This window comes from Helianthus annuus, chromosome 8 (genome assembly GCF_002127325.2).
Source record: "Helianthus annuus cultivar XRQ/B chromosome 8, HanXRQr2.0-SUNRISE, whole genome shotgun sequence".
NCBI lineage: Eukaryota > Viridiplantae > Streptophyta > Magnoliopsida > Asterales > Asteraceae > Helianthus > Helianthus annuus.
This window is the reverse complement of record NC_035440.2, coordinates 106,547,510-106,575,111: the sequence shown is the minus strand read 5'-3', so window position 1 is coordinate 106,575,111 and position 27,602 is coordinate 106,547,510. Positions and strand designations below refer to the sequence as shown.

Below are 27,602 nucleotides of genomic sequence, written 5' to 3'. Positions count from 1 at the left end.
AATCAACCCTAACTATAGTCTAACACGTCTACATTCTATATATACCATGTGTCGACGAGGGCCCCTAGTTGGGCTCCTCGCCTGGGCTCTCGAAAGGCGACCTTTCAGGAATGCCCATGTGGCACTTTATCAAAAGGGACTGGTGATAACCAAAAGGAGCGGGAAAAGGAGAAGGGGCAACAAGAGCCATCATCTCACGTCGATGGGCATTTAATACCTGGGACAAGAGAGAGAAAGGATCTAACAGAATTGTACGAGGTAGGTACAAACTTCATTAAATGCAAGGATCGTCTCCCTGGCGAGAGGAGGACACGTACCCGACGCTGCCAGAGATCTCCTCTGGCATGCAGAGGACCGTTGGATCTCACTGAGATCCTAACCATCCGATAAGCTTATCTTTCTATATAAGCCACTCTGGTGATCGTCGAAGGTAAGCATTCAATAACTCTTTCCCACCTACATAAGAAATCACATTGTACTTCGAACGTTCTCTGATTTGCATTGAATATTCAAATCTTTGAGTTCACACCATACATTCCGGTGATCCCATCATGCCGGAATATCGTTTCCTCCGACAAGTTTACTTATGCTCACGCCGGAGCTTGGTCACGGACTCCCCTCCGGGGACCTCCGGGAAGAGGCTAACGACGTTCTATTTTGCAGACCCTTTAGAAGATCTCTTTGGACGCTGACGAGTCTCTTCAACCACAATCCAGAGTTAGGGGATTCGACATTGGCGCCATCCGTAGGACCCCTGTCAAACAGAGGTATCCCAATAAGAACACTTGCGTTCAGAAAGGTCTTTCCTCAGAGCTAGCTTACAGGATGACAATACCACCTCCCACCAACACTAATATTTCAAAAGTTACACAGACAACTGAGAAGCATGTCTCAGTTGAAGATATCACCGACGAGTTCAAAAACATTACCGATACAGAACCACCCTCATCAAAGAGGAGCGACATCACCCCAGAATTTGTGTCAAGCCACAAAGAGGAGTTACGAAGTCAACTCGACGACTTGGACAAGATGGAAAAGTTGGAAAACCTCAGATCCAAGCTCGTCTTCGACATACCCCAGGAGGAGGGTAACACCTCCTCTAGAGATGGGGACAACAACCCAGATCCATTGGCCACTTTCATGGTGGTGTTCAAGCAAATGACACCCGAAGAAAAAGGATGCCATGATGGAAGAAAAGAGAGGTGACAAAGACGGAAGAAACCACAAACATGACGAAAAAAAGGTAACGATGTGTTGGGCAGACCTTACTTACCAAAGGACCTTGCAAAGGTCTCTAAGTTCACTAGACGAATAGCCGAAATGTCGCTACCACCGAAACTCAAGCCACCCAGCAACGTGGATAGATATGACGGGACCAAAGACCATTAAGACCATTTTCATGCTTTTAAGGGAGCCGGTCAGGTGGGCCGGTGGTCCATGCCTACATGGTGCAACATGTTTGTGCAGACTCTAACCGAAGGAGCCCGCCTCTGGTTTGATAGTCTTCCGATAGGAAGCATAGACATCTATGAGGACCTATGTGAAAAGTTCCCGAGGAACTTCAATCAACAAAAGAAGGTATAAAAAACCCGAATGACATCATGCACATCCGTCAAAGGGATAACGAGCGGGTAGATAAGTATATGGAGAGATTCATCAAGGAGAGCATGAATATAAAGGGAGTCCCAGAGGTAATGAAGAAAAGTAGATTCATCAAGGAGAGCATGAATATATTAGATCTATAATTTATTAGATGAATGTTTAGTAATTTGTCTAAATTTAAGCATTTACAAGATACATATATAATGACATACTTAATTTTGTGTTATTATCATAAATTGTCACAACTGATTATTTTCTTGAAAGCTATTAATTTATTAGTTATGATAAAAATGGTTTATATATTTTAGGTTTACAAAAATCCCCAAATAATAGGACTCGAACTCTTAGTGATATTATGTTGTTCGATTTTGTTTAAGTTTGATTATTTATATTTTTAGGTTGATTTATATATTTAGATTTATTTTTTCTTTTTGTGCGCTAATATCGAGGATCAAACTACGCAGACAGTGACTAAATATCATTCTCCTTTTTACATTAAACTTTTGAGGTGTACCACGTGTCACGATCTCTTATTCATTTTTTTCAATTATCAAACCATGCAAATCATTGTGTGGTTATATGCTATTTGGTTTAGTTGTATATTTAATATATGTTCAATGGTTACTTAATTCGTAAGTGCCTCATTTATTCATAGGCTTACTTACACCCGGTTGATCTTCCCTCATAATTTATGAGATGTGGGTATCACCTCACTTATTGATAGATTGACCATTTGCTCATGACATGAGATGCGAGTATCGTCTCACTTATTTATAGACGGACCCTTTTCTCATGACTATGGGATAAAGGTACCATCATCATTTAGTCACACCCTTTGGGGTTCGAAACTCAAGTATTGGTTATTTTATCTATTGTTGAATGCTCATTATTTGGTACATTTGATTAATACATGAAGTACATGTTTACTTCTAAAATAAACAAAAGTTTACTTTTAAAATAAATAAATGTTTGTTTTTTATACAAATTAACTTTTATTTAAACTAGGATGTGCCTTAGACAAATAAACAAGATTTTATTTTATGTTTTATGTCTTTAGTTATGTATGGACTAATTGGAACTTATATGATTATGTGACATTATTTATTTTGACATGATTAATTATTTGAACTTTTAATAGTTGCCGTAAGCTTCGAACAATTATCTCGCTCCGATCGATAATCCATCACGGATCAGGGTGTGACATTTAAAGTAATCAATCTATGTATTTATAATATCATTATTTAATAAGAGGGTTATTTTCGTCATTCAAAAAGAGTAACAGAATATTCTAGCAGAGTTAATAATTTGCACTCAACAGGTTACAGGATGATAATAGGGTATTCAGGTAGTTAAACTTTTTTATTTTGACTCAGATGGTTAAAACCACTCAAGCACAGAGACTCAAAAATAATTTGTTCTTTTCTTTATTATGTTGTTGTTCAATTCTAATTCCTTTTTTGTTGAAACCAATAGAACAAAAAACAGAATCAACATTCAAATTCCATCAAGATTCAATTTCATTCTGTGAAATGAACACTTCCTGGATTGAAATCAAGCTCATATTTTGGAATAACTCTCTTTACATTACGAGTTATTCTACACAAAAAAATGTGTGGTCATTAATAGTTAAACCCCAATTTTGAAGAAGATCTTATAATGTAATTAAAAAACAACATTTTTGTTATTTATTGAACGGAAAAAGATTCTACGATTTGCTAAATGCCTCTTCATATTGTGTTTTGATGTTAAACACCTGAGATAGTTTTATGAACAGAAATTTATAAAATTGGTTTACGAAAATATGGGTATTTAAGTCATGTCATGAGCTATCTCAACGCGTAACTCGACTCATCCATCGTATGACAAACCTCATAATTATACGGAAACCTTGCATATGATGTCACATACTTTATATTGGCGAATTCCGAGTCTGCCCAGTTTGGCTTGGAGCGCAAGCCATACCAAGGTCCTAATTGTGATAAATGGATTAGGATGTTTATCTGAATAATAGATTTGCAAAGGATTTATATCAATTATTTACTGATATTAATCAACCCTAGATATAGTCTAGCGCGTCTAGATTCTATATATACCATGTGTAGACGAGGACCCCTAGTTGGGCTCCTCGCCTGGGATCTTGAAAGGCGGCCCATTAGGAAGGTCCATGTGGCACTTTACCAAAAAGGGACCAGTGATAACCAAAAGGAGCGGGAAAAGGAGAAAGGGCAACAAAAGGCCACCATCTCACGTCATTGGGCATTTAATACCTGCGACAAGAGAGAGAAAGGATCTAATAGAATAGTACTGTCACACCCCAAGCGATGGCGAAAACATCGGAGCGAGACGAAAACGAGATTGCTCGAGACTTTATAACACTATTGTGATAATATTTAATTCAAAACCGATTTCATTCATTGATAACAATTGTCAAGTACAACATTTGAAATTCAAAATACAACAATTGTTTCGTAAATACAACAACAATACAAGAAACAAGGTACAACATTGTTCAAGAACGATACAAAAAAATTTAACAAATACAACAACATATATAGTATTTCTAAATGTGTTTCTAAATCTTCCCTACTAGATTTCATCAACATCGACATCATCAACCTACAACATGTTTAAAAGTATAGTTCAATACACAACGTATTGGCAAGCATACAAGTTTAATAATAGCATAAGTATAAAAATGATTTAAACGAATCCACATGGCAAACTTTGTTATCTAGATTAACATGAAACTGGCATGCTATTAAAGTGTCAAACCAAAGATTACCGCTAGCGTAATCCTATCATAGCAACGATAGGACCATTCTGTTTTAACTTAACATGACCACAAGTTTACGGGCGGTGCGTTACTCCTATAGCGCTATACATGTTAAGGGGAGGCTCGTACGAAGTTAATGACAAGTCTATCACATAAGAATGTTCCAGAAACACAAATCAAGTATAACGTATTGAGCATGCATGATTGGATTGTTTGTGTGATTGCATAAAATGTAAGTGTAACTGTGTAGGTTGATAAGTGAACATATTGCACCCAAAAGTGTAAAATGTAAAAAGGGCATTCGAGTATACTCACTGTTTTGCTAATCTTCGTTAGTTAATCCCGCGAATTGTTGAGTAGTTGACGAGAGAGCTGGAACACCGAGGTTATCCTACAGGTGGGTAAACGAAGGTGTGAGTTGTTGGAGTTGAACGGAGGATTCAGATTTTGGAATTTAAAGTACATAAGTATAAAAGTATGATAAAACCGAAATTATATTTCGTCTAGGCAGTCGTTACGACACTAAGTTATTGTGATTTCACGGGTCCTGATTTTCCCGTTAGAATCAGTAACGAGGAACGCATAATCGAAATAAACCGAAACCGAACATCACAACCCATTCATGTGAAAGGACCATTCACTCGAAACATAAAAGTACCATTCGCACGAGAGGGAGTCCCCTTCGTGCGAATGGTGTCTGTCTGATCCTCTTTGCACGGAGATTTAAGTTTGCCGTTTTCACGTGTTTTGCCGGTTTTAAGCGTGTAAGTGCAATGCATAAGTGTAATGTATGAATAAAGGTATGTACAAAATGAATTTGTATGTATAACAAGTATGTATTTGCGTATAAATGTATCAAGTTTGCACGTATAACGCTTATCGTAATGAATGTATAACAAGTATGCATGAAATATGTATAACATTACGTATAAAAAGATCAAGTTTTATTATGATTCAAGTCTTGGATGACAATTCTTGGAAAAGAAAGGCGAATACAAAGGATTACAAGTTTCTATAACTAAAAATACAAACAAGCTTTCTAAGTAAGGAAAGTTCAAAAAAGTGAGGCGTTACACGTACGAGGTAGGTACAAGCTTCATTAAATGCAAGGATCGTCCCCCTGGCGAGAGGATGACACACACCCGACGTTGCCAGAGATCTCCTCTGGCATGCAAAGGACCGTTGGATCTCACTAAGATCCCCACCATCCGATAAGTTTATCTTTCTATATAAGCCACCCTTGTGATCATTGAAGGTAAGCATTCAATAACTCTTTCCGACCTACATAAGAAATCACATTTTACTTCGAATATTCTCTTATTTGCATTGAATAGTTGAATCTTAGAGTTCACACCATACATTCCGGCCATCCCATCGTGCCGGAATATCGTTTCTTCTCCGACAAGTTTACTTATTCTCACGCCGGATCTTGGTCACGGACTCCCCTCCGAGCCCTCCGTGACGAGGCTAACGGTTTTCTCTTTTGCAGACCCTTTATAAGATCTCTTTGGACGCTGGCGAGTCTCTTCAACCACAATCCAGAGTTAGAGGATTCGACGCCATGCTAGTGCAGTTTTTAAGCCGGATTTCTTGATATTGATATACGTTTTGGGTGTTAGCCAAATTCGTGGTATTTATCTAAATACCGATTCAACTCTAGTCTCTAGACTTTACATCATGCATCACATTCTTCTTCTCCTCTTGACATACACCTCATACACCTCGTGACACATATGAGAACCCCACATTGGCTTCTAAATGAGCAACAAATCCAACTTATTATACTACGTTGTACTTTCATATCATATGCAATAAACCCTAAAAAAAAATATATAAATTCTTATAAACCCATTGATGTAATTGACATTAATTAAAAAATAGTAGCAAGAAGCTAAACTCTACTATTATACCAAGAATAAAATATATATTGTAATTTTACGACTATAAAAACCATTGAAAACTATATCTAAGGGGTAAGATCAAATAAAAATTTATTTTGCGTAAGTAGGATGAGAAATAATCTTAATTATTCATTTTTCAAATTAATGGTTAAGATTAAAGTGTAAGAGAAATGAGGAGTGCAATGTATCTTGAGAAAATCCTATTTATGGACTTTCTCTCTCCACATGTAAGATACATGCATATTTCACCTTCATTTTTTAGACGTTTATAACTTTTTTATACGACATTATTTTTCCATAAAAATTTTCACTGTAAGATCAAACGTCTTTTTATCTTTAATTTGAGTACCATATTGCTATATAAAATATGAAGACTAAAAAAACCCACTAAAATGTGTTATTATTTCTATGTTGTATAACATTTTTTGTGCTAGATTTTTTTACTATATTTTTGTGCTAAATTGTTTTTGTCTTAATTTTTTTTTCTCAATTTTTTTTGTTGGATTTTTTTTACTACATTTTTTTGTTGAATTTTTTCGTGTTATATTTTTTTGTACTAGATTTTTTGTGCTATATTTTTTTTACTAGATTTTCTTTGTATTTTTAAAAAACAAAAGGGTGCCACATGTCATTTTCACTCATATTTATAAGGACCAAAATGCCCTTCAATCCTACTTATGAGTAGTGACACATGTACAATCTTTCTTAAGGGGTGTTTGGGATTGCGTTTTCAACCTGATTATTTGATTATTGTGTTTTGAAATCGCAAAAAATCTATTTTGAGTGTTTGGTAAAAAATTAATAAAAAGTGATTTATTACGTTTTGTAGAGTTCAAAACGTGATAATCCATAAGTAGGCCACCCCTTGCTGCAGGAAAACGTGATAATCCAAAAACTGATTTTTTACGTTTTCACTTATTTATTTTTTTAAAATATATATATATTTGCCAAACACTCAAATAGTTGATTATCTGATTATTGTGATATCAAACAACATAATCAAATCCAAACAATGTTGATTATCTGATTATTGTGATATCAAACAACATAATCAAATCCAAACACTATCTTTCTGCAGCACGTTTTGTTACGGCTAATTATCTGATTCTGATTATTCAAAACGCATAATCTATTTTCAAAACTCAACCCCAAACACCCCCTTAGGCTACTTAGACAAAATCCACTTTTTAGTGGATCCTTCCCCCTATACTTAAATTTATTATTATACCAGACTAAAATATATATTGTTATTTTACGACTATGAAATCCATTTGATTAAAAAAAAAACCCGCCTAAAAAACCCTAGCCGTATAAAGAGTTTGTTGTTGGATACCTCGTCATTGTCAGTGGGTTACCTGCTTCAGCTGCTGCTCTCGGATCCTCCAAAAATAGCTATAAAGGTACCATCAAATAAACTGTATATTAATTAGGGTGTTTATAAACCGTCAAAACAATTTAACACATATGTTCAAACAGAAGCAAATTGGCTGGTTTGAAATATATATGTTCGGTTTTGACGGCTTACGATTTGAGACTTGAAATGGGCCGTTTATTATTTACAAATTACATTTTCTTGATTTTAGGAACATATTGTTAGGTATGTTATACTCATGAATTTAAAAAACTTATGCTTTTGAAAAACAGTATAAAAAGTTTGTCTAAAACCATAAAACCCTCAAAACCAAACCATGAATAAAGGCTAGTTTAATTGGCCACCAAATTTCGTTAAAATCGGACTGAGTTGGACAGTAAACACCTTATAGAAATTTCAAACTTAGTTTTTATCCTAAAGCACTATCTTTGAGAAGATTCAGATGTGTTTATGTTCTTTAATTTTTTTTGTGCCAGTTGTTAAATTCCAAGAACATCTCGTCTCATAGAAAACGAGTACGTGTGTTTAGGGGTGTAAACGAGTCGACCTCAGCTCGTATAACTTACGATAGATCGAGCTCGAGCTCATCTCAGCTCGTTTCGACCTCTATTTCTAAAGCTTATGCATAGCTCGTGAGTACGCTGGTGGTTGGCTCGTTTATTATTTATTGAGAAATTTATTTACATTTACAATTATTTTATGTATATTTATGTTTTTATATATTACATAATATATATTTTAGTTGTTTTTATTATAATTTTATATATAATAGTGACTATTATATAAGTTTATATTTTAAATAAAAATTATATAAATAGTAAGACTGATTAGGCTCACGAGCCAACTCAAACTTCATACGCGAAGTCTGGCTTCAAGCTTCGGCTCATTTATTTACAATAAATTCGAGAATATGGTTGATGAAGAGCCTATACTTCTCAAACACAAACACATGCATATCAAACTAAAGAATATGAGATTTACTGTGCTACATGGGCAATGATGGAATTGATGGGGATGCTTATATTTGATGATGTGATTTTGATTCCTATCATTAAGCTTAGAATTGTTGAAGTTCAACTGGATATGTGATCAATACCAAACATATTTTTCAAGTTTAGATGATTGATTTTTGAAGTTGTTTCATGTCTAGGATGATTAGTGTTTGAAGTTCAATCATTTTAGACTTTTTTGCATTTTTATATTTTATATTGTTATGCCGTTCTTCGGTATTTAAGCCCGATCTAACCATTGACCAATCCGGTTTTCAAAACCTTGAAGGTAAAAATGTGACCCTATATTTGAAATTCTATTATTTCAAAATGTAACCCTAGTTTGACTATATTCAAAGTGTAAGTGTTTATGAAGATAATTGTTTTGGACTTTTGGTTGAGTATACACATCAGAAAGTTTTAATCCCATTTTATTAAGGAGTATTGGATTTAAATAATCCCAACTATCAGCAATTAGCCGCCACCAATCTCTAACGAAATACCTGCTGACAGTCTCAACTTTTAACATATTGGCCACCAACGAGCTATGACTAAAAATAATTTGTTCCATTTATATAATCAGTTATTGACCAATATGTTAAAAGTTGGGACCGCCAACACATATTTCGTTTGTTGGGACTGATGGCAGCCAATGGCTGATAGATGTGATTATTTAAATCCAATACTTCTTTTATTAAATGGGTAAAAGATGAATCTGAAGTGGATACATGGGGAAGTATGTTGAGAGGCTTCTTAGTTTTAAATTTGTAGAGAGTATCATATCAAGATAATCATGATGACATTGATCCCATGTAGAGGTTGGATTTTAGTTTGATTTTGATATACAACATTTGTGTAACAATTACTACAATAACCTCTTGAACGCCAGCTGTCCAGCGCAAGCCGCGACTTACCTGATTCCGTTGGTTAGCAGGGTATTGGTGAGTCCCGTGAGTATTCTGTAAATGGGTTCTCATGATTAAAAAAAAAGTTGTGTAACAAGCATTTTATAATTTAAGTTTTATAGTTTACAGTTTCGTAATAGAACTTTCCCAATCTTGTATCAATGATCATATGATTCTTTATCTTAAATTACACTAAAATGTAACCTACTTTCACTTTTTTTTTTGACATTGTATGTAACTTCTATAGCAGGTTATATGTTCAGAATACACAAAAGAGTCATGGATGCAATGGCTACAGCCGTGAAGAAACCACACGCCATCTTTATACCGTATCCAGACCAAAGCCACATAAAAGCCATGCTCAAACTAGCAGAGCTTCTCCACCACAAGGGACTTCTGGTAACCTTCGTGATCACGGAGTTTGTCCACAAGCGTTTTCTTGAATCAGCGGGCCCACATTGCCTAGACGGCTCGCCTGGTTTCTGTTTTGAGACCATTCCCATTGCCACCAGTGGAGATGAACTCATTCAATCTGTTGAAACCGACTTCTTGGCTCCTTTTGTTGACCTTCTGACCAAACTTCTGCATCCTCCTACTTGTATTATCTCTGATGGGTTAATGTCGGTTTTCACTATCGATGCTGCGCAAAAGGTTGGAGTCCCAGTCATGTTGTACTGGACAGTTGCTGCATGTAGCTTCATGGGATTTTACCAAACTCAATATCTCATCGAAAAAGGACTTGCACCACTTAAAGGTTTGCTTTTAATCTCATCTAATAAAGTTTTGTCACACTTAGAAGTTCAAGTTTACTAATATATATTGATGATAATAAAATTGTTAAACATTTCACACTTTCCCATTCGGCCGGTTTTGACATATTTTTGGGCCGAAGTGGTAACTACGGTTTTTGGAGAATCTAAACCAAACAGCCCGATTGGCTAGACCAGCCAAAACAGTTTGAATTTGGTCTGTTTGGGCCGTTTTTTTTTTCTTTTTTAACACGAAATTGTACAGCCAGTAAAATGGTATGCTTAGAAAAAGAGACCGAACATTTTACCTTTCAAGTATTAAAGCATTTACGAAGAAATTTAAAAAAATAAAAAAAAAAGCTTAAAGAGCACGGTTCGATCAGTTTCAACGGTTTTTGGACATAGTACAGGGTTTTAACCGAGTTCTCTATATTTTGCGCAGATGAAAGTTACTTGACAAACGGGTATTTAGACACTGTCATCAATTGGGTTCCGGGAATGGAAGGCATTCGTCTTAAGGATTTCCCGATAGCTTGGACCACGGACCCCATGGACGAAGTTCTGAAGTTCAGTACACAACTTAACCAAAGGTCTCATAGAGTTTCACATCATATTTTCCATACGTTTGACGCATTGGAGGGTAGCGTTATCAAAGCTTTATCATCGATGTATGATCACGTGTACACCATCGGCCCATTGCAACTACTTCTTAATCAGATACCCGAAACTGGAAGCTACAGTTTCCCTGGTTACAGTTTACTAAAAGAAGAACCCGAGTGTTTCGAATGGCTCGAGTCTAAAGAGCCAAATTCTGTTATTTATGTAAATTTTGGGAGTGCGACGGTCATGTCTTTAAAAGACCTGCGAGAATTCGGTTGGGGACTTGCTAACAGCAACCACTATTTTGTTTGGATAATCCGATCCGGTTTAGTGATTGAGGAAACCGCGGTTTTGGGTCCTGAATTTGAGGAGCATATAAAAAAGAGAGGCTTTATCGCAAGCTGGTGTTCGCAGGAAAAGGTTCTGAACCATCCGTCGGTTGGAGGGTTTTTGAGTCATTGTGGGTGGGGGTCCACTATCGAGAGCTTGTCCGCTGGGGTGCCGATGATATGTTGGCCGCATCGGTTGGACCAGGTGACCAACTGTCGGTATATATGCGAGGAATGGCGGGTTGGGGTTGAGATGCAAGGGAGTAAAGTGAGACGCGATGAAGTTACGAGGCTTGTACAAGAGTTGATGGGAGAAGGAGGTCGCGGAATAAGGAACAAGGCTGTAGAGTGGAAGGAAAAGGCGTGTGTTGCCGCAGGTCCCTATGGTTCGTCTTCGTTGAACGTGGATGAAATCGTTAAGGAAATTACCATGATGGTATCAAGAGGCTAGATTAGAACCTCTTCTTTTGTTGTCAATTTAAGATGTTGTCCAGATGTATTGAGCCAACAGCTCAACTGGTTACTGTACTGGTTTAGGAAATCAGGATCATGAAAGATGAATTTGCCAAAAAATTTACTTGACTCATTAAAGTAGACAACATGATCAATATGTCAGGACCACACCTCTTTGTACTAGAGAACGCGGGGCGGTCACGTTATACTATCGTATAACGCGTGATGGCCAGATTGTTCCCACCGCCGCCATATAATTAACGCGTGATGGCATTTTCTAAAGTATAACGCGTGGAAAAATTAACGCCGTGATGGTTTGGTTTTGTGAGTGGAATTGTTGGTTGGGGGGAAATTGTTGGGTGTGGTGATGAGTAATGACCACCCCCACTAAGACCATGTGTAGTGGTTAAACAATATAATGCCCCCACCATGGGGCGTTTTGCGCCATGTGGCAGCCCAGTCAGCAAGGGGCATTATTGGGCGTTTTTACAAAATGGGTGTAGTGGGGATGTGGGGTATTATGTTAAATGAGATGTAAAATAATTAAATAAAAAAAAACCTCAAAAAATTCTTATTGGATAACATATAATGAGATGGAAGATGATTGGAGAAAAGGATTGGGGCAAGGCGTTTTAAACATAACGCTTAATCAAATTTTTTTCAAAAAAAAACGCTCTAAAACGCCCCATTCCGGGCGTTTTGGGGCGTTATTTTGCAATTTTTTTTAAAAATCACGCCCCACTACGGGTGGTCTAAAAAAAGTTGTGAGTGATGGAAAAATGGTTGCTGACATGGCGGAACTTGATTGGTGCTTGTGAGTGATAGAAACTATCACTAGTGAACCACCCCCCTCCCCTATTTATGCAGTGTCATTAAACAAGCGTCTGTCAGGACCACACCTCTTTGTACTATTTATTATACGAGTTTTTAGGACCCCGTACGTTGCGACGGGACATTCAACCGAAAAAAAAAAGACGTAAAGAGATTTAACCATGCACGCGCGTTGAGGGGTGTTTACTCACAAAATTTAGAACAAAAAAAATAACTAAGTCGAAACTATAACAAAACTCACATAAAAAAATTAACGTCGAAGCGACGATAAAAAGAAACAATTGTTAACACATCTAAATAAGCAAAGCCGCAATGTTAAGTAAACACGTGCAAGCAGATACCAAATATTAAAACGTAGATAAAAAATAAAATGAAACCTAAACTAAAATTTTGGTATAAGTTAAATTAATGGGGACTTGATGGTAAAATACGTGTTATTAATATAAGTGATCATTTGTCGAAATATAATGAAAACGGTAAATAAACAGACCCCTCAATGTGACCCACACATATGAGATAATTATTGTTTGTTAAAAGAAAAAAATTGCAAAGATTCAAAGGTAAATAGTTTTAGAAAACAATAAGAGTAAATTACGATTTTGTCCTCTTTGGTTATATTACTTTTACCATATTAGCTCAAAATAGGATTTTTAACATCTATGCCCTCATGATCTCTATAACTAACTATTTTGGCTCCTGACTCTAACTCAACCCCTTACCCTGGTAAATTATTTGCCATATTCAAGGCACATGATGGGTATAATTGTAATTTCTCCTCCCCCATTACTGACACCTATTAAATCATATGACATCTCAATCGTCATCTTCATCAGACTCCCCCAAATCCACAACTACCATATCATCTTCATCTCCCCAAAATCCATAACCGCCGCTGCAAATAAACACCACCATAACACCTTGTTGCCGCCACCCACCTCCACCGCACACCACCTCGTCACACTACAAGAATTTTGAGCTTTAGTGGCGACACTATTAGTGGCGACTGCTAATATGTCGCCGCTAAAGGTGGATCCGTGTCATGTGACCATTAATCGCTTATTGGCCGTTGGATGAAGGCCTGATCCAACGATCAGGGAAATATCTCATTTGAGTCGCCACTAAAGGGTTTTAACCGGGATAAAGTCCTTATCCATTCCCTTTCCTTCCATTCTACCCTGCACATCTCCACTCACCATCTCCAGAGCCCCAGGGCATGTTTGGCTAAGCTTTTCAAACTAACTTATTGGCTTATTGACTTATCAAAAAGCCAATAAGCTTCTTATAGTGTTTGGCAAATGGAAAAGTGCTTTTTAAAAATGACTTTTTGATATGAATGAAAAGGAGTTTTTGAAAAGTCATGAGATTGTGACTTCTTGTTTAGCTTATAGCTTTTCAACCAACAAATTACCAATATACCCCTTATTTTTTAACACCCCTTATGAAAGAATGTTCATTTTAGTCATTTTACATCAATAAGCTAAGCCAAACACTTTTTAAAAAACAACTTATTGACTTATTGGCTTTTCCCACCCCATAAGCTAATCCAAACACTTTTTTTTAAAAACTCCTTTTCAAAAAGTCCTTTTCCCAAGTCGTTTTCCTAAAAGTTGCCCCTAATATGGTTCCAAATTAGGGTTTCTGGTGTCTGTGAGCCCCGTTCCAAGCTGTGCTCCGTCCACCCCACTCAAAACGCTAAAGATTCCGGCCGCCTCCACTCAATTTCTACCACCTCTGGTAACATCCACTGAAATCCAACCACCTCCGGTGACATACACGGTTAGGGTTCTTTATATTGTTGTTTATTTGAGTTATATAGTTATATTTCTTGATTTTGTATAGTGTTTGTAGGTCACCTCCACTAAAATGCAACCACTTCTAGTCATCTCCGCTGAAATCCGGTCACCTCTATTAAAATTCGGCCATCTCCACTGTATGAATTTGGGTTGGCCCGACAATCCTGACCCAATTGTATGAATTTGGGTTGAAATGGACTCTGTGTAAAAATTTATGGATTGTTTTGGGTTAGTCATAATTCTTAGAGGGGTTAGGATGGGCAAGTTAAAAAGTATGGATAAGACTATATGAAAATGTATATTTTGTCTGTGATTCATACAGGATATTGTTGTTGGTGAAACTGGTTGGGTCGGTACGGGCCAAAACTGGTTAGGTGGTTAACGAGTCAAAACTTATTCTGTCTTTATTGAACTTCAAATTTTGTAATTTGCTAATAAAATCTTTATACTCAGTAGCATGTCTTGTAGCTGACACTTGAGAGTCGAGACGGTCATGATTTACCCTTTAGCCTAAAAAATCCCTTCAGTTCTAAATCTAAGTCATTATTCACATTTCTTGGACTTTTATGCTTTTTATATATATGGTACAAAATAATGTTATGCACGTATGTAGTTAGAAGTTACATGCTACTTAATACTTGTAAATATATGTCGTACCTATATATGTAGCATCCCAAACATATAGTCGAAGTCGCAAGGTCGCCTATCGCGGCTATAATCAAGGCACAAGGTGCAAAAAAGTGCACTTTGAGACAAGAATTAAGCGCAATAATAGGAAAAATATTTTTTACATGCATAGAAAATTAGAAACTGAATGAAACATCCACCTTGCTGGCACATGGGAAGAGGTGCATGCCTCTGTTGTGCCTAGAGGAAGGTTCTTGTCTTGCCTGAGTCGTGGTCACTTCGCCTCACCTGAGTGCCTTGTGCACTTTTGACTATTATTATGTCAAATTTGCCGTATCTACACTTGACCCTTTGCATGGTGTCTTATTTCTATTTATGTAGAGCAATGAATAGCAGCATTGTACTGTACGCACAGCGCAGCAAAAACGTCGCACGCAGCAGCGGCGCCACATGCAGCAGCGGCGACTGCACCGCACGCATGTCTCAGCAGCAGCACCACACTGGACGCCCGCAGCAGCGGCTGCGCAGCTGCACTGCACACACGCCTCAGTAGCAGTGTCGCACTGCACGCACGCACGCCGCAGCAGCAGTGTCGCACGCAGAGGCGGCGGTTGCACGCCCGCGGCTGCACTGCATGCACTCCTCAGCAGCAGCGCCGCACGCAACAGCAGCTGAAAAGTCCCATTTTAAGTTCCAGATCACAAGTTCGACACCTGTGATAGAAGTTCTTTTATTTTTTTTATTTCTTACTTTGTTTGATTTTGTTCTCATGCTTTTAATTAATGGTAGACTACTAATTCTACTTTGTTAACATTTAATAGAGTATGCTTTTGGGCTTTCTGCCTTTATACCCAAATAAGTTAAATTTTTTTTATTTTTGTAATTTCTTTTGGATTAAAATTTTGTTTTTATAGAAAGTAAATACGCAATGCAACTGCATAAACAAGAAATTCTTTTGTTGGTGTTATTTGATGTTATTTAAGTAGAGTAACTATTATTATTTATAATTTTGAGCTAGACTAACTATATTACAAATTGATTTTTTTTTATGCCGGATATTATAGCTATTATAGCGAGTACGAGTATGGTAAGGGTTTCGCTACGAAGTGAACCAATACCGGTCGAATAACATTGGTACCCGTACCATCGCTACGTCTAAAACTTGTCTTAATAGTATGATAAAGCTAAAAGATATACAATAATATAAAGATAAAAGTAAGAAAATACATACTAAGGCAACATAATAAAAAGGATGAATAAGAAATCATAAAAAGAATCCTAAAATCCGTTTAATAAGAAATCATTTAAAAATAGTGAAAGACTAATAGAAAATCAATCTTATATGTAAAAAGTAATTTCAAATCTTAAGTGATTGTGCCTCACCCTTTTTTATCAAATAATATTATGATATATAATACAGATACATAACAACATATTTAAATAACCACATATTTAAAAAAGTGAAAAAATAAATAATAACATGATTCGTTTCAGTTTACATGTTTGATCAGATTTACACTTAAGTTCAAACCCTCCTTGTATGTGAATTGCTTTGTCTCCTTAGTGACCTCAGCTTGTTCAATCTGACAACGTCATCAAAAGATAAATCGGTTTAAGAATGTGCACTTTGACTTTAGTTGGCAATAATCATCTCTAAATTTTGTTTCAGTTACATTATCATGGCAATCGAGGCATGGTCATACTCGAGGTATTGGGCCTAAACCTTGTTCAAGTACATCGCGGATTGTCTCTGATGAGGAGTCGCAAACTCCACAATTTTCAAAGGTAAACTATCCTATTTTAGTTTAGAAACTAGCCTATTGTATATGTTGGTTGCTTTACTTGGTAGTTTAATAAATTTGGTATATATATTGTTGTAGGCACTATTCCAGAGTTGGTTCCAAAACCCGGATTTTAGAAATGAACTTCAAAACTTTTTGAGTTCGAGTTACCCGACAAAGTTTGGAAGCGAAGATGTTGATGGTGAAGAAGCGGATGATGGCAGTGATGATGACATGGATATGATTTAAAATTATAACGTTTTAGATGTTAAGTAGTTTATGACGTATTGGTGACTTAAAACGATTTCAGATTGTGACGTTTATGTAGTTTACGCGTATATAGTTTATGCTTATGTAGTTTATGTTTGGTTAGTTTTTTATGGCTCGTGAACTAGAAATGTACAGGTTTTAATATGAAAAAAAAACTGGTAAAAACGAAAAATCCTGAAAAATCCAAAAAAAAAAAAAAAAAAAACGTTTTAGTGGCGACGCACATCGTCACTATTGAGTAAAAGGTTTTAGCGACGAACTCAGCAATAGCGGAGACATCCTTTAGCGACGAAAATCAAGCAATAGCGACGAAGCAGTAGCGGTGACAGCTTTAGGGACGACTTTTTCTAGCTTTAGCGACGATTTTTGTCGCCACTAAAGCTGAAATTTCTTGTAGTGTCACCACCACCTATGGAAGTTCTTCATCTGCAACCATTTGATTTACCAACCGAAGGAAGCAGATCTGATTGTCACATTCGAATTCAACCTTCCAGAACCTGTAGCAAAGCCTAAAAAACCAATCGCTTTAATCTCCTGTTGTTATTGGTGCCAGTATTTCACCCTAACATGTTTTTCAGATCTGGATTTTTTTTTATATTTGTGGTGTTTGACTTTTGAGATTTTAGGTCAAGTTTGTGATTCGGGGGAAATTTTGATGGCAAGATGTGTGCTAAATTGAGGAGGGATTTGGATTTGTTGTTAAATTGTTACTTATTTTCATCTTGTAGGTTCTTTTTGTTAGAATTTATGTGTTTATGTGTTCTTGAAGAGGATATTAATTTTGTTGATTATATGTTGGAATTTTGCAGATCTAGAATTCGTATTAATTTGTTGAAAATCTGGAAATTTAATTTGTGAAGAAAAGATGTTCTTGAATTTGGGTTTTGTTTGTTGATTTGTTCTTGTTCATGAAGATCTGAAACTGAAATGTGGGTTTTGGTTAGGGGATGATGATGATGGTTGAAGGTGGTCATGTTCTTGAAGATCTGGGTTTGAAGATGATGATGTGTTCTTGAAGATCTGGTTAGAAGATGACGATGTGCAGATGATAGAAATTAGATTTAGGTTTTGTTTTTTTTAAAGTGGAGGAGAAATTACAAAAAAGGGGCAAAGAAATTAGATTTAAAGGGGAGGAGAAATTACAAAGATATCCATCATGTAACTTGCATGTGACAAATAATTAACCAGGTAAGGGATGGAGTTAGACTCAGGGGTCAAAATAGTTAGTTATAAAGACCATGGAGGCACAGATGTTAAAAAAAAATCATATTTTAGGCTAATATAGTAAAAGTAATATAACCTCAGAGACCAAAATCGTTATTTACTCAAACAATAATAATTAAACCAAGCATGTCTCATATTAAGTTAAAGGGCACACGCTACTATCCTAATTTACACTTTACTTCACACACTTACAAATAAAACAAAAATAGCTATGCAATAAGTATGAGTACATAGAGCATTAAGAGTGGTAATAAATTGAATAGTAAACTTAACACCCAAACATAAATTACATATAGGGGAAATAAATTATCTATATATAACAATTTACGTAGCTTGTTTATTACAACTTATGTAGAATCTAACTAGGTGTTGCCCCGCCCGCGTTGCGGGGCGATAGCCGAATATTTCTTAACCAATTAAAAAAAATGTACCATAGTTTTGCTAGAAAGAAAAAGTAAAAAGAGTGTTAGGCCGCTCCTTGACACGATTTTTAGCTGGGGGCAAAGTCATATTTTTATTTTTACTTGTGGGAAAAATCAAATTTTTTTCCCGAGTGTAAAATCTTAATTTTTAGCTAGGGGAATACCATATTTTTATTTTGCACTGGGGGCAAAAAAAAAACGTAATTTTGAATTGAGAGTGATATCGTAATTTTGAACCGAGGGGAAAATCGTAAATTCTAGCTGGGGGCAAAAAGCATAATTTTATTTTTGAACTGGGGGCAAAGACGTAATTTTAAAGTGGGTAAAAAATAATAAACTGGTGTAAAATCGTAATTTTGAGCCGGGGAAAAACAAAATTTTATTTTGAACTGGGCGAAAACGTAATTTTGGCTGAGGGTAAAAGCGTAATTTTTTTACCGATGGCGAAATCGTATTTTCGGTTTAGCTGGGTGTAAAGTCATATTTTTATTTTGAACTGAGGAAAAATCATAATTTTGAGGTAGGGGAAAACCATAATTTTATTTTTAGCTGGGGGCAAAAAAGTAATTTTAAACTGAGGGTGAAATCGTAATTTTGAACTGAGGGAAAAATCGTAATTTAGAGCTGGGGGCAAAAACATAATTTTATTTTGAACTGTAGGCGAAGACGTAATTTTAAACCGGGGGCAAAACCGTAAGTTTAAAGCGGGTATAAAATAAAAAGATGAGGGTAAAATCGTAATTTTTGAACCGATGGCAAAATCGTAATTTTGAGCTGCTGGCAAAAGGTTATTTTATTTTTTTAGTTGGGAGAAAAGCGTAATTTTAAACCGGAGGCAAAACCGTAATTTTAAAGTGTATATAAAATAATAAAATTATTTGTCCAATAGAGGAGGGGTGTGACAACCCGAGTTTTCAAGGTTTCTACTTGACTTAATACTTGTTCACCAGGTGTTGTTTTTGTATTTATGTATGGTGTGCATTATACGTGTATAGGTTAATAATACATTTTGTATTAATATTATGATTGTACAATTAAAAACATGGAACCTTGGCTAAATACCCTACCCCACGAAATCACCTCCCCCTAGCCGAAAACCCTCCTCACGAAATCACTCCTGGACGAAAACACTAAAGTGTTTTCGTCAGGAGGTGGGCCGGCGAAAACAGAAATGGGCCTTGGCCCACTGTCGATCTAGTATATGTTTTGATTTCGAGCTTTTACGTGAGAGTTTAATCCGAAAACCCTAGTCACCTCTCATCTTGCGACGACAACCTTGTGTCTTTGAAGCTCCCTAGGACGATCAAGCTATTGTTTTGCCCATCACGGTTAGTGTTTAGCCTGTACATGATTTCTTGATCGATATCTCTGTTAACTGTATAAATGAAATCATTGTTTGTGGATATTAAGTGATATGTAAATCCATGTTTGGATGCTAGGTTGAAAATTATAGGTTGCTAGATTAGCAATTTCGGTTATGTATGTCAAGATTAGATCGTTGTTGATGCGTTGGTTGATAGATGGAGCCTGATGTTTCTAACATGAATTTCTTAGAATAGATCTGAGGTTATTAGGTCATTGATCATGTTAGTCCAATGCTTGATGATCATGTTAATTGAGTGTTGTGTGATTATGTGTTACCTTTTTATGCATATTGATGATCTGATTGAATGGTTTTGTTGATGATTTAATCATGTAACTGTTAGAATGCATTTAGGGTTTTGGGAATACATAACTGCTGTTGATGGTGATGAAGTAACCAGCGAAAACACAGGGACCACGAAAACACAAGGGTCAGATGAAAACACTTTGTGTTTTCGTCACACCTTATGTTCGACGAAAACCAAAGGGTTTTCGCCAGAAAAAGGGTTTTCGCCACTAAGGTGTTTTCATCACATATGATTTCGTGTGTATTCTGACACAGTAACACTGTTAGTTTATTAATACTGTTAGTTATCAACTCTGTTTAGTCTATTAACTGAGTTAAGTTTATTAACTCTGTTAACTTTATTAACTCTGTTAAATTATGTATGTAACTCTGTTAAGTATGTAACTCTATTAGTTTGTTAACTCTGTTAGTTAATTAACTCTGTTAGTGTATTATTCCTGTCAAGTATGTTAATGAATAACCATGTTAGTACAAACTGTGAAGGACATTTATATGAAGCATGAATTGCATAACTTTGATTAACTGCTTATGTGATACGTGATAATTGCTTAGGCACACTTTGCGACATAGATTGTATGTGAAACCTTACAAACATGTACTGATTGTGTATACATGCATAACTATAGGACTTGACTGATTACTTGTGAGCACATCGTTTAGCATACCGAGCAAACCAAGGTGAGTTCACACTTTCTACAAGGCATGGGATTCCCGGTGGTTTGGGAATGGGTTAATAAACTAAAACGGAAATCTACATATCCTCCTTGGGTAGGATATGTACGACCATCCTCCTTGGGTAGGATGCCACTATAAATCCTGCGTATTCTCCTTGGGTAGAACTACGTACGTTCGTCCTCCTTGGGTAGGACAACAACCTTACAACTTACTAGACAAAACTCTATCATGAAGTCCCTCACTTTATATCGACTTAATCGCCGAGGCCGATGGCGAGCGGGTCATTAGTTAATAGCGCTATTAGGTTTGACAAACCTCACACTGTGTCGTTCTAACGGGCGTGTACTAATGGATCATGGCAAACTGTCAATGATGATAGACATTGCGTAGGGCACAACTATTGTTCGTCAGTGGTCGATATGGTAACGGTCTAGTGGTTCACACGGGGAAGCCCCCCACTGATTATGGATATGGTTTGGGAAACAAAGGTTACTGGTTAACTCGTGGTATACGAAAGAACTTATGATTTCAAAACAAACTGGTAAAACTAAACAACCAACTGTGAACTCGCTCAACTTTTTTGTTGACTCATTGTTACATGCCTTGCAGGTCGTTAGGTACTTTTGGAGCTTGCACGAGGAGGCGTGGACGTTGTGGGACATGGATAGTCTTATGCCATGTTAAACATTTATTATACTTTTTGATCTTATACTTTGGTTTTAAACATTATGCTTCCGCTTACAACTTAAACTACGTTTTGTTTGGACACCAATTATATTGTGTTGGGTTTTATATTTAATTACATGCCATGTTCAATATGATTGGTGGCTTGATCCTAGTCAGTCATGCCTCCAAGCGGTGATACTCCGCGTGTGGATTTTGGGAGTGTGACGGATTGGTATCAGAGCCATTGGTTATAGTGAACTTGGTTTTAAAAAGGGGAAAAGCTTTTTGGTAAAACCAGACTATAACCTGTACAGTGCTCAACGATCCACAACGACGCTTCGCTCCACGTGCAAGGCTCAACACTATAGGTGATATGGTTTATGTTTTTATTGCCTACTTGCTAGTTACATAGAATTTTGCTCATGGTATGCTAACTGTTGTTTGAAAACACATGTGTGCTTACTCTTTTCTGTCATTGCACTTTGCGAACCTCTCTCACTCATGTTTCCTTTGGTATGAAGATCATGAGTGGACGCGTTAACCTAACTCAAGCCCAGCTAACGACTCTAATCAATGAACAAGTTACTGCAGCACTCGCAGCCGCTCAGGCAGGAGGTATAACCTGCCATTGCAACTTACTCTAGGATCTTTAGATCCTACTCTCGTGAACCAACACTTGTGTTTAACTTTGTCTCTTCTTACACACACGACAGGTCAACATGCTCAGCCTCCTGCATGTACTTTCAAAACTTTCATGGACTGCCGACCTACTACTTTCAACGGCACTGAAGGAGCTATAGGCCTCCTCCACTGGTTTGAGAAGCTCGAGTCTGTTTTCGAGATGTGTGAATGCCCTGAGGCTCGCAAGGTGAAATATGCTACTGGTACTCTTGAGGGTGTAGCGCTCATATGGTGGAACGCTCAGGTTCAAATGCTGGGGATTGTTGCTGCTAATGCCACCCCATGGAATGACTTCAAGGATTTGATCAAAGAGGAATACTGCAACCGTGATGACATTCACAAGTTGGAAGTTGAGTTCTTCAACTTAAAGATGACGGGGTCAGAAATCGATGCATATACGAAAAGGTCAAATGAGCTGGCAATCTTGTGTCCTACTATGGTAGATCCTCCCATCAAGCGAATCGAGCTGTACCTTAAAGGTTTAGTTCCAGAGATTCAGAGTCATGCAACTGCAGCAAACCTCGCCACTATCCAGCAAGTTATTCGTTTGGCTCATCGTCTCATTGATCAGGAAGTCAAGGAGAACAAACTGCCCAAGTGTATTGGTACTACTGCTACAGTTACTACTACTTCTGATGCCCCCAGCGACAACAAGCGCAAATGGGATGGATTCTCAAGCAAGGGTTCAACATTGGCTCAGTCTCAGTCTCAACAGTGAAAGACTGATGACTACCAGAGTCCTGGTCAGCAATCTTCTGGTAGTTAAGGGTAGGGTTGATACAGGGGAAACCACCCCAGTGCAACCGATGCAACATGCATCATAGTGGGCAGTGCAACAAGGGTCATTGTCTGAGGTGTAACAAGTTTGGTCATGAAGCAAAGGATTGCAGGGGTGCACGACCTGTGAATCAGAGTCGTCAACAGCAACAGCAGGCTCCCCAGAATCAGCCGCAGCAACAGCAGGGTAACAGGGGATGCTTTCAGTGTGGTGCTGAAGGTCACTTCAAGAGAAACTGCCCCCAGTTGAACCAGAATCAGAATAACAACAACAATCAGGGAAACGGAAACAACAATGGGGGTAACAACGGGGGTAATAATAATGGCGGTGGCGCCCAGGGGCGAGCTTTTGTGATTGGTCAGGGTGATGCAAGGAATGATCCCAACACCGTGATGGGTAAGTTTCTTCTAGACGACTTTTACGTTAATGTTTTATTTGATTCGGGTGCCGATACCAGTTATGTGTCTCTAAAAGTTAGTCAAATGTTAAAGCGTATCCCAACACTTTTGAACACCAAGCACATGGTAGAGCTAGCAAATGGTAAAAGTTTAGAGGCCACACACGTAGTTAAGGGTTATAATCTCATCTTAGCTGGTCAGACCTTCTCTATCGACCTCATTCCTATTGTTTTGGGTAGTTTCGACATTGTTATTGGTATGGATTGGTTATCGCAACATCGAGCAGAGATCCTTTGCAAAGAGAAGATCGTCCGCATTCCTCGTTCTGGTGAAGAACCTTTAGTGGTTCATGGCGACAAGAGTGGTGCCGTTGTGGGCATCATTTATTTTCTCAAGGCCCAGAAGTGTTTGCGAAAGGGGCACATTGCTATTTTAGCCCTCGTTACTGACACCTCGAAGAAAGAGAAGAAGATAGAAGATATCCCGATTGTACGTGATTTTCCTGAGGTATTTCCTGAGGAATTACCTGGTCTTCCACCTCATCGTCAGGTTGAGTTTCAAATCGAGCTAGCTCCTGGAGCAGCACCTATAGCTCGTGCACCTTATCGTTTAGCTCTATCAGAACTTGAAGAACTGTCCACGCAACTACAAGAGCTCTTGGATAAGGGTTTTATTCGTCCTAGTTCTTCGCCTTGGGGAGCTCCAGTATTATTTGTGAAGAAGAAAGACGGTACCTTCAGGATGTGTATCGACTACCGCGAACTCAACAAGGTGACTGTAAAGAATCGCTACCCACTTCCACGCATTGATGACTTATTCGATCAGCTGCAAGGATCGAGCTACTATTCGAAGATTGACCTGAGGTTAGGATACCATCAACTGAGAGTCCGAGACGAGGATATCTCTAAGACAGCGTTCAGGACTCGCTATGGGCATTATGAGTTCCTGGTTATGCCTTTTGGATTGACAAACGCACCTGAAGTCTTCATGGATCTTATGAACAGAGTGTGCAAGCCTTACCTGGTGTAACACCTTGAAAATTCATGTCCAATAAAATAAAGACACGTGTCATGTAAGACAAACGTGTCAAGAACCCGGATCAAATAAAGATGTATGGTAGGATTTAAAGGGGCGACATGTTATTAAATTACCTCTGAGTGACCCAAGGGCGACATGTTATTAAATACCTCTGATCGACCCAAGTTATGAATCCCAAGATCCTTGAATCATTTTGATAAACATCTGATATATAGCCGGTTGTTCTAAATAAATAAAATTCCATTTTTATATGGAAAATTGGATTCTATGAATTGTTACTACAACCTTCGGTAAATAAATTCTGGACTAAAAGAATTACACTTGAAATGTTATTCATGTCCAACCCTCAAGAGAATCCAAGATGAATTCTTGGAAATTCCGTCATTTCAAGCTTGCCACAAATATCCAAATGTGAAAATTCATGCAAGGCATGCAAAAGCCTGCCCACATGGTCCCCTACTGCAGAGCATGCATGAGAATTCGTCACTACACAATTGCATGGTCAGATTTTGGAAGTTTGCATGATTTTTGGCTTCTGGCCATTGGTTACAGACCGTATGGCTTTAAGCTTATGGTCCGCAAGGAGCATACCTGGGCGCATCAGACCAGGGTCAGTTACAGACCGTATCCATAGAAGCTTACGGTCCGCAAGGGGTGAATACGGACCGCAAGGCATTTTGCTTACGGTCCGTAAGGCTGTCGCTGGCAGCAGATTTTGGACAGCTGCCTGTCTTTCAGGTTGCACCACCTTATTAGCATGGTTTTCGAAATCAGGGGCTTTATAGGCAGTATATAGCCACATAGGGGCACCTGGGATCATCTCACAACATTTGTAGACTTCCTTGGCAAGATCTTGTGCATTGTAGTTCACTATATAAGAAGAAGTTGTGAACTTTGAAACTTGCTCACTTGGAATTTTGTTCAAGACTTCTCTGGAGCTCCTGGACAGTAACCAACCCTTCTTAGGCTCTAAAAGCATACTTAGGACCATTGTAAGTGTTCCTAATCCTCCTTAATTCATTTTAGCTTAGTTAATTAGCTAAAAGTCAAACCGTCGTAATTAAGGTTTGACTTCGAGATTAGTCAATAATTATCGAATCAAATCTCGAATTAAAAATACCTATAAGTAGGTAATTATGTGGGTAACAAACCCTTAAAAGGGTATTCTCAGATTCCCACTCTAACTATGTTAAGTGTCGAGTCAAGCTTACCTTAAAAAGTCAACAGAATGCTTAATTCCAAATTAATACATAATTAGCAATGTAGGATTCATCCAACCTGTTTGATCACTAAAATAACTTGGTAATTAATATAAGAACATGTCTAAACATGTTTAACTCGACAATTTTCAGTTTAAGCTTGGTTTGGAACCGAAAGTCGCATAGTTTGACTTATGCTTTGACTTTCAGTTCTGACCCATTTAAGCCAAGTTTAGGATTGCCTTAGAGCTTCTTTTGGACCTAGTTACATGTTAGTATAATCCTCTATGATTATACGGCTTGGTTCACTAGTTGTCTAATTATTATGCAAGTTTCCGTTAAATGCTCATATGTTGACCATTATGCCCAAATGACATTAAAATGTGATTTTTGAAAATGTAAAAGAGTAGACATCTTAGTTACTGATTTATAAACTTATACCCAAAATTTGAGATCAGATTGAGGTCTAGAATTGAAGTTATGCTCATTAGCGTAATTAGAAACCTTTTTAAGGAATAAATGGCATGAATAGCATATAGCCTATCTAAACCCAAATTTTTATACAAAACTTATTACCTACTGATATAAAATAATATTTTGGGATTTTTAGAGATTTTATTTATTTTTAGGCTGAGCATAACATAGAGTTCTTAGCTTATTCGGTTAATGCCGGCTTTGCCCTTTTGGGCTATAAAATGAGTTTTATAAATCCTATTGACCCCAAACCTTTTTCTAATGATCTAATATGTTAGATAAATTATTTTGAGCCTTCTGGGATTATAAAAATATCAGCTTTCTATACCAAACCCGGAAATGGCTCCAAATCGCCTTTTTAAGCGTTTTTAACGCATAGTATGTAATAAAACCTTTTTAAACATATGGGGTTGATACCTACTGATGTATTCAGTAAGTTTTTATATTTTTAACAGTAGGCAAATGTTTTAAACTCAGAATTCCAGTTTTGACCTTTTTAGCATATGTGAAATTACCAAAATGACCCCTACGGTGAATAGTATGGTTCTAAGTAATAAATTTCACATATATTTGATACCCTACTGTTATAACTTAATAAGTTAAGTATATTTACTGACTTATTCAGACCTGTAACTCAGGTTACCAATTAAACTCTTTTATACCCCTTTAAAATGACCAAAATGCCCTTTCGGGGCATAGTTTGTGTTTAAAATCATTTTGGGCATAATAGGAGACATCTTACTGATGTCACAACATATTTGGGGCATATTAATTCAGGAAACTTGTATATGACTCTTATGGTTACTCGTTACGCACTTTTCGCGTTCGGATCGGCTTATGTAACTAGTTTACACATATTAGCCGAAACGGGTCAAACCATATCATTTTTGTCTCAAAAATCCAGAATGTGATTAAGTTACCCATATTAAACAAGTATACAAGCTTGTCGGGTCAAAGCCACATTCTAATACGGTCTTCGCTTATTTATGTGATTAAACCGTATTCGTTCTTTAAAACTAACCGGTCTAAGCTTAGGCTAAATTAAAGACCCGTTAGGATTCTAATAGGTTATTATAAACCTTCGTTCCAAAATAGGAGATCCAGTAAAAGATACGTGCACTTGCTTATTGTGAATTATACTTGCAAAGGTAAATACTTTTAACTTATTTTCCCTTATACGGGCTTGGGGTACGGTATATAAAATACCGCTTGGTCGGGCATTTGACCTTAATCGATTAGTGGTTAAGTATTATCAAGATGACCCGTTTGAAAATTTGTTTTGTTTGTTTTACGCCTTTGGGAGTTTAATGACCATGTCCCGGATATCCTTGGCATCATTCATGAAATGGCCACGACCTTAACACGCGGGTGTAGGCGTACACCCGACAGTGTGTTTATATTTA

At 37.2% G+C, this 27,602-nt stretch overlaps 2 protein-coding genes across 5 annotated transcripts; both read left to right on the top strand.

Moving 5' to 3' along the window:
• Nucleotides 1–9,821: 9,821 nt before the first annotated feature.
• Nucleotides 9,822–11,671, top strand: LOC110874953 (UDP-glycosyltransferase 85C2). The gene is made up of 2 exons (XM_022123266.2): nucleotides 9,822–10,296; nucleotides 10,734–11,671. The coding sequence occupies exons 1-2, from the start codon at nucleotides 9,822–9,824 to the stop codon at nucleotides 11,669–11,671; spliced, it is 1,413 nt and encodes a 470-aa protein (XP_021978958.1).
• Nucleotides 11,672–14,119: 2,448 nt separating this feature from the next.
• LOC118480887 lies at nucleotides 14,120–17,048 on the top strand. Of its 4 annotated transcripts, none has more exons than XM_035975850.1 (4): nucleotides 14,120–14,280; nucleotides 14,353–14,446; nucleotides 16,594–16,709; nucleotides 16,805–17,047. In XM_035975850.1, the coding sequence occupies exons 2-4, from the start codon at nucleotides 14,368–14,370 to the stop codon at nucleotides 16,952–16,954; spliced, it is 345 nt and encodes a 114-aa protein (XP_035831743.1). In that variant the 5' UTR covers nucleotides 14,120–14,280; nucleotides 14,353–14,367; the 3' UTR covers nucleotides 16,955–17,047. The 4 variants fall into 4 exon arrangements, 3 of the variants coding, with proteins under 3 accessions (XP_035831743.1, XP_035831745.1, XP_035831744.1); XM_035975852.1 differs by having other exon boundaries at nucleotides 14,353–14,434; nucleotides 16,805–17,046; XM_035975851.1 differs by having other exon boundaries at nucleotides 14,130–14,280; nucleotides 14,344–14,446; nucleotides 16,805–17,048.
• Nucleotides 17,049–27,602: the final 10,554 nt, after the last annotated feature.

What these genes read in the sequence shown, in the direction of transcription:
- LOC118480887 (XM_035975851.1), top strand. Translation starts at nt 14,368, where the DNA reads ATGCAACCACTTCTAGTCATCTCCGCTGAAATCCGGTCACCTCTATTA. An exon ending in TCTCCACTGTATGAATTTGG is followed by an intron (nt 14,447 to 16,593) that starts GTTGGCCCGACA and finishes ATTTTGTTTCAG; the next exon opens with TTACATTATCATGGCAATCG. An exon ending in AAACTCCACAATTTTCAAAG is followed by an intron (nt 16,710 to 16,804) that starts GTAAACTATCCT and finishes ATATTGTTGTAG; the next exon opens with GCACTATTCCAGAGTTGGTT.
- LOC110874953 (XM_022123266.2), top strand. Translation starts at nt 9,822, where the DNA reads ATGGATGCAATGGCTACAGCCGTGAAGAAACCACACGCCATCTTTATA. An exon ending in AGGACTTGCACCACTTAAAG is followed by an intron (nt 10,297 to 10,733) that starts GTTTGCTTTTAA and finishes TATTTTGCGCAG; the next exon opens with ATGAAAGTTACTTGACAAAC.